The 13,551-nt window shown below is 61.5% G+C and overlaps 2 protein-coding genes across 5 annotated transcripts in view; one reads left to right on the top strand and one right to left on the bottom strand.

The window, feature by feature from the left end:
* Window positions 1-5,677, top strand: part of CTPS1 (CTP synthase 1) — a 31,337-nt gene extending 25,660 nt beyond the window's left edge. For all 3 annotated transcript variants that reach the window (XM_025856754.2, XM_025856755.2, XM_025856753.2), the window contains 6 exons: window positions 872-968; window positions 2,019-2,074; window positions 2,179-2,275; window positions 2,772-2,916; window positions 3,406-3,497; window positions 4,777-5,677. In XM_025856754.2, coding sequence (XP_025712539.1) covers window positions 872-968; window positions 2,019-2,074; window positions 2,179-2,275; window positions 2,772-2,916; window positions 3,406-3,490 — 480 coding nt within the window. In that variant the 3' untranslated portion in view covers window positions 3,491-3,497; window positions 4,777-5,677. The remainder of the gene's footprint in view (window positions 1-871; window positions 969-2,018; window positions 2,075-2,178; window positions 2,276-2,771; window positions 2,917-3,405; window positions 3,498-4,776) is intronic.
* SLFNL1 (schlafen like 1) lies at window positions 5,162-13,549 on the bottom strand. Of its 2 annotated transcripts, none has more exons than XM_025856600.2 (5): window positions 13,281-13,549; window positions 12,107-12,530; window positions 10,028-10,501; window positions 9,652-9,795; window positions 5,162-5,440 (listed from the first exon to the last, which is right to left on the bottom strand). In XM_025856600.2, the coding sequence occupies exons 1-5, from the start codon at window positions 13,439-13,441 to the stop codon at window positions 5,162-5,164; spliced, it is 1,482 nt and encodes a 493-aa protein (XP_025712385.2). In that variant the 5' UTR covers window positions 13,442-13,549. The 2 variants fall into 2 exon arrangements, with proteins under 2 accessions (XP_025712385.2, XP_025712387.1); XM_025856602.2 differs by lacking the exon at window positions 5,162-5,440 and adding an exon at window positions 8,380-9,005.
* Window positions 13,550-13,551: the final 2 nt, after the last annotated feature.

Raw genomic sequence — 13,551 nt, 5'->3', positions numbered from 1 at the left:
AAGACCCGTGGAACATGGTTGTTGAACGAACACGTTTAATGGTAACTAAAGCTTGTGGAGGCCTGCATCCCTCATGTGATGTCTCCTGTCAGAGGAATGTGGCTCCTGGGGAGGGACAGCGCCTTTATTCATCTTCAGATCTCCCACCCGGGGGTGACAGGTCTGTTCTTGATACCAAAGATGCTGTGATAAACGAGGTGGACAAAGCTCTTGATCTCAGGGCATTTAAACAGCATCAGTATATGCTTGTTGACTTGAAACTGAACTCTGCTCAGACGAAGAGCTCAGAAGAGCGAAGGGTTTGAAGGGTGCAGCCTCACGGTGGTGGGAAGGTAGGGCCCAGAGACGGTCCTTGAGGCCAGGAGGTGCTCAGAGGAGCCTGGGACTGAGCTGTGTGCTGGGCTGTCGTGGCTCGGGGGCCTCAGACTCTGTGCTGCCCACACGTTCACCGAGCTCTGGCCGAGACACGGCAAACCCTGAGAAGCGTCCCTTTCCTCTGAGCAGCTCATCAGTCCAGTGGAGGAGACATGTGTTATAACCTATCCAGTCTCGCATCCGTGCTGCTGGGTTAAGTCTCCAGAACGTGCTGAGGCCCAACAGCCCTCATGATCCAAAGCGCTGGGGGCAGGAATGGCCAAGGGTGGGGGCAGCTCAGGACGACAGGCTGAAGGCTTAAGTCCCTACCCAAGTCCCTACCCAACACAGGTTATAAACGATGAGGGGAAGGCCTTTCCCCAGCGGCGAGCGTCTCCTCTGAGCAAGGGCTGGGGGATTAGAGCTGCTCACAGGCCCTTGTCACTCAGCGCAGGCGGTCTGTCTGCTAACAGAAGCAGAGTGTGGTAGTGCGTGTTTATTTTTTGAACACCTCCAGGTCATAGACATGCCAGAACACAATCCTGGGCAGATGGGCGGAACCATGAGGCTGGGCAAGAGGAGAACCCTGTTCCAGACCAAGAACTCGGTCATGAGTAAGAGCTGCCTGCCCCCTGCCCCCCCCCCCCCCCCCGCCTCCACCTCCGCCTCCTGCAGGTCCGAGACACACGTCTTGGGCTGCTGCTGGGGCTCCGAAGAGCCAGGCTGGCTTTTTTGGTTTTGCTCTTGCTTTTGAGTTTTTTTCCCCTTCCTACTCATTTCCTTTTAGGAGGCGCTGTAATAGCCGAAGAAGCAGTGTGGCTCTTAGCCCACGGGCAGTGCGCTCAGGGGCCTGGGGGTCTCGGGTGCGGGCGGCTCCCGGGAAGGAGGCAGTGAGGTGCAGTCCCCCGCAGTCTGTCCTTCCCCTAGGCTGTTCGGGGGAACTGAATTAAACTGCCAGTGGTGGCAGTTGCTGTCCCCAGAAAGGCAGTTTTGTGCGGGCCAACCTAAATCGTTTTTATTCTAAAAGTAATAGGTGCTAAAGATTAAGGGAAAATCAGGGGAAGAAAATACTTGACAATGACTGCAGTCGGTCTCCTCTCGCTCACTAGGAAAATTCTGTATATTAGCAGGGGCCCCTTGTGTCTGTCATCGTTTGAGTCAGTTGAGTAGGCGACCGTGCAGTGCTCCCAGCTCTGTGCTCTGTGGACTTGGGGACCGCCCTGGCAGCCCCTGAGTGCAGCGCTGGTGCCACGACGCTCTGGGGACCGTGACTTACCCACATGGCTCCCCCCGCGGGCCACCTCCGCAGCTCTGGAAGTGTCTTTCTAGGTTCAGCTGTTCGATGCATCCTGGTGTGTTTTCCAGGGCAGTTCCCAGCGGAAAGTGCTTTGAATCGCAGTAATGATGCGCTTGCGGGGGGGACGGTGTGGAAACGTTTGTTTCTGTGACAGTTTTTTCCTGACGTGGTCAGAAGAGTCAGAGCCTGAGGATGAGTCTACACTGCACTGCTGCGGGCAGGTGGCCCTAGTTGGCAGGAGAGCCCAGAGCTGGCCTTCAGAGGCCCGGCCGCGTTGGCACGGGAAAGTACACTGGAAGCAGGATATGGTCGAGTAGATTCTTCCGTGAATCAGAATTCTTTGCATCAGCCTGCTTTCTTTTGCCAGGGAAACTCTACGGAGATCCAGATTACCTGGAAGAGAGGCACCGCCACAGATTTGAGGTGAGGAGTTGAGCTTAGTGACCTTTCAACTTTTCTCCTTCTGGCGACTCTGGAAACGCAGCAAGCTGAGAGGTCAGCCGACTTAACTCTTTGTGTGCCTGCAGGTGAATCCAGTCCTGAAGAAGTGTCTGGAAGAGCAGGGCCTGAAGTTCGTCGGCCAGGACGTTGGGGGAGAGAGGATGGAGATCGTGGAGCTGGAGGGTGATGAGTGTGGGGTGGCCATCGGGGGTGAGGGGGGCTTAGCAGGCCTGGGCGCTGGGGCCTGGGAGCGCTGACCTGACGGCCAGAGGAGGCAGCCCCGCGCTTGCTGGGGGTGCTCTTGGGGAACAGGTGTCCGGGGTCCCGGGGAGCCCATCCTCCCGCGGGCAGCGCTGTGCTTCTGGCCTTGGTTCTCATTCTCCAGAATGAGAGCTTGCCCTTGGTCCTTGAACCCTGCTTCTGATGTGAGGAAGCCGGGGAGTAGGGCCAGCCGGGCGGGGACCCGGGAGAGGAGGGCCCCGTCAGCCAATAGGGCGACAGCGTGGGGGCGAGGGTGTCTGCTGCCCCCAGCTTTGCGGCTGCTTTTACCTGCATTCCCATTAAGACGCTATTTTTAGATAATTTTAGGGTCTGTAGAAACGTGAAACACCTGACAGGGTTTGCTCATCTTCCGTGTTTTATGCACGTGACAAAAGTGCTGCTTTTGCGTTTGTTTCAGATCATCCCTTCTTCGTTGGGGTTCAGTACCACCCTGAGTTCCTGTCCCGGCCCATCAAGCCTTCGCCTCCGTACTTTGGCCTCCTGCTGGCCTCCGTGGGGAGGCTCCCGCATTACCTTCAGAAAGGCTGCAGGCTCTCGCCCAGGTGCGGTCACTCTTCTCTAGTCACAGCGGCTCATCACAGTGGGCGTGCTCTCCTCCCCGGGGCCCCTCGGGCTGCCTGGGTGCCACCTGGACCTTCCCCTGTGCGGGGTCCGGGCCGTCAGTACAGCACCCGGCCTCCAGGCTCGCGTGTGGCGGTGGGGCTCCGGGGTCTGTGGGGCGCTGGCTTTCACGGGCTGGCGGCCACAGCCCCGGTGGATCCCTGCCTCGCCGCTACCTTCCTTCAGAACCAGTTCCTCACTCTGAGCTGGGGGTTGGAGTTCCAGGAGTGAAGTATAAACCGAATGTATATCTTTTCTAACTAGAAGAAGAAAATCCCTCTACAGCTCTGTGCTCAATACGTAAAGCAGGATAGCGTCTCTCTGATTCCTGCTGTGTGCGGACAAGGGTCCTGTGGTGACGGTGGCTAGGAACACGAGAGGAAAGTGGGTCTGTGGTGGGAGACGATGAATAAACCATCCGAATTCCACAGGGACACCTACAGTGACAGGAGTGGAAGCAGCTCCCCGGACTCTGAAATCACCGAATTGAAGTTCCCATCAATAAATCATGACTGATGGTAACGTAAGTGGCGTTTCTCAGCTCTAGTATCTTTGTTTGTTTGGTGGTTATGCTAGACTTGGAAGCTGTCGTGAAAGTCTGATGGTGAGAATTTTATCTGCCAGAGTAAGGTCGGTGTGGGTATCAGGTGGGCGAGGCCCCCCTGAGTTACAGTGTCGGTACCCCCTGGGCCTCGGGGCTTCAGTGCAGGGCGGAGGGGACACCAGCCACTGGGCAGTTGTCCTGTCGCTGATTGCGACATTCAGGTGCCAGTCTGACCAAACCTGGGGGAACTGGGCTCTCAGACCCTGTTATCTCATGTAGCCATAAACTTGGGAGAACCTTGAAGGAGGTGACTGGTGTGACAAAATGGTCATGTTTGCAGAACCTCAGGCTTTCGTCAGGAAGTGCTTTAAAATTGACACAACGTACAACACTTATGTTGATTGCTGCTTATTCTGGAAATCCTTTAAAATCGGAACAATTATCGGGCAGACTTGGAACGTCGGTCTTTACAGTGACAGGGTTTGTATGTTCCTGATGTGAGGTGGCTGTTGAGCACTGCCATAAATGACATTCAGTATTACTGTGATAACCGAGTGAACTATGTTCAGCTCCTGCTGGTGGGAGTACCAGCAGGGGGCTGGGGGGGGGGCGGTCAGGAGTCTGTGGGGTCTGAAAGGAGAACCAGGGATGTGGTGAGGTCCCATAGGTGGGGGCCCCAGCCCAGCCGGCGAGAGCTCCCAGCATGTGGCACAGGCAGGTGACCTCCTGAGCCCTGCACACCTCGAGCTCACCAGTGGCCTCTGGGCTGCGCGACTGTGCCCTCCGGCCCTGGATGCCGAGCTGCTTGGCCTGTGGCAGCCCCTGCTGGGCGGGCGGGAGACGTGGGTTCACGCCCGGCGCGGGCAGTGGTTGTGTCCTGGCACAGATGCACTCCTCCGTCTCCGATCTGCTGCGGGCTGCCTGCTAGTCCGAGAAACTGCCCGGAAGAGGAGCCTATGTTCCCAGTCAGGGGCCGGGTAGTTGGTTAAGTCCTGACTCTCCCTGCTGGCAGCCCTGTGGGGAGGCTGGGTGCACTGACAAGAACGCCAGCATTGGGGTGGAGGAAGAAGCCTCGTACGATCTGGAAAGCGTGGGATTGTGCAGGTGTTCCAGAGTTAGCTTCTAACGATCCATATTAGGCTCCTGTTACTGGTCTTCACTGGGAAGTGGACATGGTTTGCTGTAGCAGCCGACTCTGAACTCTTAACTTTCCTACTTGCATATACATCATATAATAGCTCTTTTTGTTTTTAAACAGGGATGATTCTTCAAGAGAGCCTTTGGACTTTGAGAGTTTACAGCTTTGACTTTACACTCAACTTTTGACACTTCCTTTAAATTATGTTTTTATTAAGATTATTTTATTATGGGGGAAAGGTATTTGGAAGACTTTGTGACTCGCATGTCCCATCCTGTGTGCCGGCCCCTCCTGGGTGCCGCCCTGTGTCGACACCCCACACGGTCCCCGCGGCGCTCCGCCGAGGAGGGCGGCCTCTGGGCGGGGCTGGATGACGCACGCGCCGGGGGAGGGCCCAGCAGTCACCTCGTTTCTCCAACTACCTCCTGTCATCGTGGATTCAAGCGTGCGGCGCGTTGCTTCCCCTGCAACGCCTAGATCACAAGACGTGTGCCCCGTGGACGGATCACGGTAGCGAGTGCTGACGACACTTGGTGCTGGTGAGCCGAGGGCCTTGCTTGGCACCAGGAGCGGTGAAACCAGAAACAGCCCTGGCACTGCTCTGCTCTGTGGGGCCTCTCGCTGCCCGCAGTGGCGGGGACACGGTGGCCGAAGGGAACGGGTGGTTTGGTGTCACATGGAATGGCGAGGAGTCTTTCTCTCTGAAGTGTGGTTTCAGGATCCCTGTCCTCTGGCCGCGAGTCCCTTCCTGGGGATGGGAAATACTCCTTGCATCAAGGGGTTGCTTAAAAAAAAGAACAAAGAATCTTTTGGGGAAACTGCCTCTCAAAGCCTCTCCTATATAGACAGCTTTGTTCGAGGGGAGTTTGTCCTTCCAGAATGGTGTTACTGCCGTTGAAATGCAATCTGAAAAGCTATTTTCTTAACGTGGTGCAACTGTAGGCACCGCCGCGTGCCCGCTGTCCTCCGGCTAAGACCCCGTGTATACTCTAACTTAAGAAATAAATGACGCAGAACGAGACACGCCTTTGTGTGTCGGGCTCTTTATGTCGCGGCTGGGCGGGAAATGTCTCAGTGCGGTCCTGGACATGCCCGTGTCACCTCAACGGTCAGCACCTGGCTGTCCTCAGTGGGGGCGGCCCTAAGCAGATGAGCTGATCGTCTGCTTAAAAACTGAGAGGAGCCTTTCTTTTTCGTGGGAAACCAGAATTTCCCCCAAAGGCTTCAAATTTGGGTTCCCAGCATATAGAGATGCAAAGAAGCGTGGGTGCTGCTTGGTCGTGGGAAAGAGGGGAGGGCCGTGTTACTCATGGGGGTCTCTCCCTCTGCCGGGCGCGGATGGGGCCCCTCGCGCGTGTGACCCGGGAGCGGCGGACCGACGGCTGTCAGCCAGCAGGACTGCTTTATCCGTCGCTGGTCCTCCTGTCCCCCGGGCTTCTGTGTCCAGGGCAGTGTTCTGAGTGGTTTCTCCCCAGAGTGAAATCAGCACCACCGACCCTGCGCTCCTTGGGGCCTGTTGCTGCCATTGGCGCCACCCGCCCTCTGGCCGCTGAGCCCTCTGAGCCCGCCTCCTCGTGAGCTGGCTCCTCCCAACAGTCCGAGGCGGAGGCTCAGGCTGGGTTTCCTGTCTGTGGCCAACCGCGTTTCCTCACTGACATTCGAGAAACCGGGTTGGGGAGAAAAACGTTTCTCAGCGTTTAGCGCAGCTCCTCCGTCAGGGACGGGAGAAGCAGCGGGTTTCCCTGTGTGCCTCCGTTCACCGTCTCCAGGCCACCATCCCCGCTGGGGCCCAGAAGCGGGGGTGCCTGGCCTGACCAAGAGCAACCGCGCCACCTCTGTCTCCGACTTCTCGCGGACCGAAGTCAAGTGTGTCACTCACGGAGGTCTTCACGCCTGGCTTGGCGCTTTGGACACGGCTGCTGGGGTGGATTCTGACCCCTGTTCGCGCCTGGTGGGCTCAGTCTGAATCCTTTCTGACGTGCCCGGCGGTGGCAGCAGCACTCCCTACAACACTGAGGGCTCGCTTGGGCTTGGGACGGTTTGCAGATGTTCCCGGGGCCTCAGCTGACCCGTTGTTAAGTGCTGGCCATTCGGGTAACCCATGTGGAGAAGGGACTCCCCGGCTGGCTGTCCGGGGCCGGCGGAGCCTGAGCAGCCCTGTGTCCCCTGCCCCGCCGGCTGAGGCAGCGGGCACCGTGGCACTTCCACCCAGCCAGGCCGGGGCTTAGCAGCCTGGAGCAGCTCAGCGACACGGCTGCGCCTTGTCTTTGTCGCCACGGGCTGTGTCCCAGGAAGGGCACTTCTGAGGGTCGTGCTGCCTGGACCAGCCTCTAGCCTGTGCCTGGCACGTGGATGGGGCTCACAAATGGTTCCCCTCTGACTTCCTCAGCAGCACATCCTCTGTGCGGTTCTCAGGGAGCCTCTGAAAACTTGGTTCAGGCCCTGCGTTTGGGTGACCGAGGAGCCCAGCGGACGAGCAGCAGGAGTTGGGTAGTAACGTGCCACGAGACCGGCCTCCCTTACTAGCACGGTTGGTAAGTGGGAAGAGCAAGTCTCCAAGCAGCCGAGACTGGCGCAGGAGGGGTCTCCTGGCCAACGACCCAGGGGCTGTGGTGCCAGAGCTGCTCTTTCTACTCTGGATGAGGCCAAGGACCTCTAGACCAACGACGGAGAGCAGGGCAGCACGAGTGTGTTCTGTGGCCCTCCTGAGAAATGCCCTGTTTGACCAGGTGCCACGCTTTTCTGGTGGCTCGGACCCTAAGCTGGGTATTGCTTGTTTCCCCAGCAGGTTGCAATTTGGTATCTATGACCTGCCAGCCGTGTTTTAGGTTCTGAACGTTAGCAATGAACAAAACAGACCCAAATCCCTGTCCCCGGGAGCGTGTATTCTACCGTGGCGCAGGGAACAGCAAGGAAAGCTACAGAGTGTAACTGACGTGTGTGCCGAGGAAGGAGGCCGGAAGCAGGCAAGGGGGAGGGAGGTGTCATCTGCCGTTGGGTGGATAGGGAATTGGCTTTCCCCTCCACTTGAAGGTGGAGCCCAGAGGAAACAGCAGCCCTGCAGCTTGGGGGAGCAGCCTTCTAGGCAGGGAAGCACCCAGTGCAAAGGCCCTGCGGCAGGTGTGTTCGGGAGACAATGGATCTCTGTAGTGGGAGCACCCGAGCAAGGGGCAGAGGGTCTGGGGGCAGAGGGTCTGAGGTCAGATGGGCCAGGTTGGGCAGAATTGGGTAGCCCGCTGTTCGGACTTCGCCGCTGACGAAATGGGAACTTCCTGCAGGGCTTTGGGTGCTAGCATGGCATGATCAAATGTTGGCTCGGGAGTGTCGGGCTCTGCTGGTGGAGATGGGGGAATCCTCACTAGTGGCTGGAGGGTGCTTGGCCTGGAGGTCCCACCCTGTGCAGGTGCCAGTGGGTGCTGGCGAGACACAGGACGTCGGTCTGATGATGACCAGGTGCCCCCGCTCCCTGTCCATTTCACTGTCTTACAGATGAAGAAGCTGAACAAAGAGGTAGCAGTTTGTCCCTCCCTCCAGGGGACCTAGTCTGTAAGGTCGAGCTGGAATGGATTGCAACTGTTGGGGCCCCCCAGCTCTGGGTGGGAGGAGCCCCCGGGCTGGCTCAGCCTCCTGGACCGAGGTGGGCTGGCCATGGGACTCGGGACTCGGCTGCGTCCAGCGGACTGATTGCGTGCGCGGCCGAGAAAGAACATCCTCGCCCCAGGTGCATGTAATTTATTCAAGAGCTGGGACAATCACAAGTTCCAGCAAGCCCAGGGTTGGGTGCCCGGTGACCGAGTGTGCCTCGCCATCGGCAGAAGGGCTTTCCCAAGAGGACACGTTCCTTTCTGGCCTGTCTCGCCGCTGGGGTCAGAGACCCCGGCCTGGGCAAAATGAGCGTCTGAGGGAGTAGGGCAGTCCCTCACAGCTCGGCCCTGGGATGGCTCTGGCCGAGTTTTTAGCAGTTATTTCTGGAAGTAAGGTTCCTGGGGGATCAAGCTGAGAGCAGTTCCTCAGCTCCGTAGCCCGGGGTCCGCTCAGGATTGAAGCCTGCCCTCGGGCTGTTGTTGACGGAGCATGGACGGACGCGCTCCCGCGCTCCCATCCACCTCCGAGCAGCCCAGAGGGCTTTCAGGGTGAGGATTTGGGCGCACATGGGCAGTCCCGCATCTGCCAGTGGAGCTGGCCTTCCCCGCGCCACTCTGTCGCCCACCCGCGTGCCGGGGCCCTCACAGGACGCAGCAGGTGCAGGAGACGGGTGCAGGCTGCTGCAGCTGCTGCCTGAGCTGCTCCTTCTCTGCCGTCAGCACCTTCAGCCTCTGCTCCAGCTTGCTCAGCTCAGCCGCCCACTTCTGCGGGCGCCACAGAGGTAGAGGTCCACGCTGGGGCTGCCGGGGGCCGCGCCCGCCACCCCCCCGCCCACCCGGGGTTGAGCCGATGGAGGAGGGCCCCGGGGGGCCTACTCGAGGCCACCGGGAGGCACGTGGGCCCGGCGAGGTGCGAGCCAGGCCCCTGGCGGGGCCACCACCCCTGACAAGTCAGCCCTGGGTCTTGAGGGAAGCCGCCCGCCCGGAGGCCTGCTAGCATCCCAGACCCTGGGCTGACCCACCCTCTGGAGCCTCCTCGGGTCCCAGGGGCAGACCCGGGTGGGCCGCCGCCCCGCAATGTCCTTCCCTCTCTCGCCGGCAGCCCCTTGCCCTCCTCTGCTTCTCTGCCACCTGATGTGGCCCTCTTGAAAAGGCTTTTTCTTGGGACTGTGTCCAGCACTAACTGCCTTCTCATCGTAAGGGCCTTCCCCCAAATGCACTACAGTCTTTGGGGTGGTCTTCAGCCCTCTCCATATGCCACTCCCCCGGCTCAGCCAGCCACACAACGCCCCGGAGTGTGTGGGCTGCTTTCAGTGCAGCCCTCCCGTGTTCTGGCGGGTGATGGGGCACCGGGGGAAGCTGATGGCGTGGCCCGGACTGCGCGGTGAGGGGCCCCCAGCCGGCGGCTCACCTGCCTGCACCACTCCTGGATGGCGTGGCCGGACAGCGGGCCCTGGATGCTCCCGTCCCGCCGAAGGAACACCTCCCCCTGGTCGGTCTCGTAGAGCTGCGGCTCGGCCTGGGCCCTGGGGGCGTGCACGCTCAGGCGGATCACCTTGGTAAGGGCGACAGCGGCTCTGGCAGGCACCGCGGCCCCCCCACATCCCGGGGGGCTCCCGGAGCAGCCTGGGGGCGGGGCTTCCAGCCTCTCCTCCCGTCACTCTCTCAGGTCCCCTTGGCCCCCGTCCCTACCCAGCCCTGCTCGGCAGAGTGGAGGGTCCTCCCTCGTTGCGGGGGGCGGGGGGGACGACAAGACAGACTCCGAGACCTTCCTGGTGGCGGCTCACCTTGAGCGGCGTGCTGGAGGCGGAGGTGCTGACCACCGGGATGAAGGAGAGTGTGTAGGCGTCGGGGAAGACCTGGGGCTGGAAGCCCTGCAGGATGGAGTCCACCAGCAGGCGCACGCGGTCCTCGTCGTGGTGGCTGCAGCGCACGCCCTGCACCAGGCCGCTGTCCTCGACGCCCACGAACAGGCTGCCGCCCTCGCTGTTGAGGAAGGCGCACACGTAGCGCCGCAGGTGGTGCTTGAAGGCCAGGCTCAGGTACTCGCCACCGCCGCGCTTGAACTCCACGCTGCGCGTCTCGTTGCCCAGGAAGGCGCCCTGGAAGAGGCGCTCCTGGCCCACGATCTCCTGGTGCACGATGGCGCTGTCGGAGCGCGTGCCACCCGGCTGGCTCCGGGACCTCTGCAGGGCCCGCCCTGGGGTGCCGTGGGTGGGTCTGGGGTTGGGGCGGGGGCTCGGGCCGCTGTCCTTCTCCTGCTGGGGTGAGGGCTGAGAGTCAGGAGCCCCGAGCCTGGCAGCGAGAGGGACGGGACACCCCCTTCTGCCCCGGGGGGGCCCAGCCGCTCGGGCATCCTGATGCCCCCTCCCAGTGGAGGGGCCTAATTCTGCCCACCATCCCGTAGCCAGGGCAGGGAAACCCGCTGAGGCAAGGGTTTGAACCGCCACTGCTCCTTCCTGCGGGGCTAGGGGATGCGTGGTGGGTATGATGAGCTCTCCTTCCTGGGGCTGGGAGCTGGAACTGCTGTGGCCAATGTCTTCCCACTTAGTTACAGACGGGCCTCTGAGGCCCAGGGCCAGATCACTCCAGGAGATACCTCAGCAGCCTGAGGTCCCCTGTGACAGGTCTCTGAATTGTGAGGCGGGGGATCCCAGAAACCCACCCCCTTCCTGGTCTCCCTGAAACGCCTGTCACTTTCTGGACCACTGACCAGTCCTCCTGAATCTTAGCCCTCCTCCGGCCCTCCTGAGACCCCTTCCGTGGTTTCTGCTCTGTTCCAGGGCTCTGCGCATGAGCAGGCTCATGGCCACTGGCCGACTCTGGGCCTCACGCAGCCTCCCTACCTCCAGACTCCTCCCATCCCATCCACCCTCCTCGCTGACCCTGGCTCCATGCTGCCTCCCGGTCTCTAGCAGTGGCTTCCGGGGCCGGCAGCACAGTGGGGGCTGGGGCATGGTGGTGAGGGGCACATCCCTACCAGCCCCGCGGCTCCCAGACAAGACAGTTTATCAGAAACATGAGGAAACTGTCACACAAACGTGAAGTCAGGCTCACAAAGCTGTTCAGTTCCGCAACAATCGAAACACCACAGAGTTCTCATCCCAAAAGAAAAGGAAAACCAAGACCATCTGTCTCACGGAGTGTCCTACCTTAGCCACAGTGAGTTGATGCTCCCTCCCATCCCCCATAAAGGCCGCCCCCCGCCCCGACAGCCTCCCTGCTCTGCTTTCGTCTTGCAGCCCTTGGGGGCCTGGATCCTGCCCTCTGGCCCAGCTTTCTTCCTTAGCTCCTCAGCCTTCAGCTGCAGCTCCAGGAGCACCAAATGGCTTGCTCTTCTGCAGATGGAACATTGCCCCTCACCGTGTCCCGCTGCCTAGAACGTCCTTCCACCCCCCAACTCCCAGCTGGGATTTCGGGTCTGTGAAATTGCCCCCGCAGCTCGGCGACTGGCTGTGTCTGGCCCTGCTCGGCGGTATGAGGGCTCCTGGAGGGCAGGGCCCAGCCCTTGCTGCTTTACGGCCTGGCCTGGAGTGGGCCCCGCTGGCGGTCAACTGCAGGCAGGAGGTGGGCCGAGGAGAAAACACGCGTCCCCTCAGGCCCGGGCTGGCCCAGACCCAGAGGATGGAATGCGGAAGGACCCCGGGGCGGCGGGTGGGGAGGCCCCACACTGTGGCCTCTCTTCACAGGCTTCCAGGCTGGAGGCAAACTCTAAGTGCCGCTCCTCCTCCTGGGAGTCCGCCAGTCTGCAGAGCTGTTCCCGGCTCCTCGAAGACACACCGCCACCCCCCGCCCTGCGCCCCAGCACAGCCCGGCTGCGCCCAGGCTTCTCCCGCCCCGCGAGGCTCCGGGCAAGCCTCACTTACCGCCCGGCGGCTCCAGGGCCCCGGGCCCTCAGCCAGCACCAGCTCCTTGCCACGGGCCGCCAGCTCCTCGGGGATCTGGTGCTCCTCCAGGGCTGTCTGCAGGCGCCAGGGGAGGGAGGCCAGTGTGGCCTCGTGGGCGGCCACCTGCACCAGTGCACAGGCCTTCCGTGGGCGCCTCACCACCTCGATGTGCTCGCGTGCCACCGGCAGCTCCAGCCGCTCCAGGGCGTCCCGTAGCAGGCACGTGAGCACAGGCACTGAGAACTGGGGGTTCAGGTGGCCCACATAGAGAATGTGCGTGCTGGGTGCTGTCTGGAGGCCCGAGTCCTCAGGCGGGGACTCTTCCCCGGGGGGCTCCTGCGGGGGCTGCTTGCCTGGGGGCTCCATGAGGGGCTCCTGCACCTGGGTTTGCCGTGATCTCTTCCTGGGGAAGGGGGCGGTCTCTGGAGAGGTCTCCCTCAGAAGGGCTTCTGGGATGTTCCTCCCAGGGCCTCCCAGGGTCTCAGGGGCTGCCGAGGCAGGGGCTGGGCAGGGCCAGAGAGAGGGAGGGACGGTAGAGGGCCAGCCGAGAGGGGCCTGCCACCCACCCAAGGCCTAGGACAGGAAAGAGGGGAGTCAGACAGCGCTGAGGCAGACAACAGGGCGTGTGGGCCTGCCCCTCCATTCCACAGAAGGGAAGACCGAGGGGGTGTGCCTCAAGAAGGGCAGAGGGGCCCCTCAGACTCCGCTCTGAGGGCCCCGCCGCCTCCCGTCCTCCCCCCACCAGGCTACAGGCGGGAGGAAAAGCTGCGGATTTCCTGCCCATCAGAGATGGCTGCTGCCTCCCGGCCCCAGGGGAACCTTTTCAAGGGGCCTTTGGAGAGGAAGCCATCACCCAGGGCTCCTCCCCGGCTGCTCCGAAGCTGGGGTGAGCCCCGCCGAGGCTGTGACCCAGTCAGGGCTGCGCCTGAGGGTTTTAGGGCAGAGGCTCCCTGACCAAGTTTCAGCCCTTCCCCACAAATGGCCTCCGAACACGCACAGCTAATTTGAGGGGGCTCGTGGCCTGGTCTAGACGAAGTCCAGAGAGAAGAGAGGAGGGGCAGAGCCGGGGTTCCTAAGTACGCCCCCTCCCGCCAGGCCGGGGGCCTCACGCCTGAGCTGGGCACCTTTGGTACCCGGCGGCCCCTCCACTCACCCCCGCACACCCGGCCTCCGCTCTGTGGGGCGGCTGCCACCGGCCTGCATCTTTTCAGATTGGCTCCTTGAGACAGTCAGGGCCTGGGGACCAGCACTGCCGGGGTGGGGGCATTCGGGACAATCAGGAACAGGGGACAGAGGGAGGCCTATGACCCTCATGTCCTGATGGTTCCCGGGGGGAGCGTGGGAGGTGCCAGCCCTCAGCTCCCACAGACCCCAGACCCCTGACCCCTGGCCAGCAGCTCCCCGGGGGCACTTGGGGGCCTGGC

The sequence above is a fragment of the Callorhinus ursinus genome, unplaced genomic scaffold (genome assembly GCF_003265705.2).
Source record: "Callorhinus ursinus isolate GAN/ISIS: 27379988/994484 unplaced genomic scaffold, GSC_fseal_2.0 scaffold18, whole genome shotgun sequence".
NCBI lineage: Eukaryota > Metazoa > Chordata > Mammalia > Carnivora > Otariidae > Callorhinus > Callorhinus ursinus.
Note: the sequence above shows the minus strand (reverse complement) of the source record. Positions and strands in the feature narration are given on the sequence as shown.

Coding starts and splice junctions, on each gene's coding strand:
- SLFNL1 (XM_025856600.2), bottom strand. CDS start 13,441: ATGAGGGTCATAGGCCTCCCTCTGTCCCCTGTTCCTGATTGTCCCGAA. Junction 9,796..10,027: donor CCTCCAGCACGCCGCTCAAG/GTGAGCCGCCAC, acceptor GCCCTTACCAAG/GTGATCCGCCTGAGCGTGCA. Junction 5,441..9,651: donor TCCAGGAGTGGTGCAGGCAG/GTGAGCCGCCGG, acceptor CTTTTTTTTAAG/CAACCCCTTGATGCAAGGAG.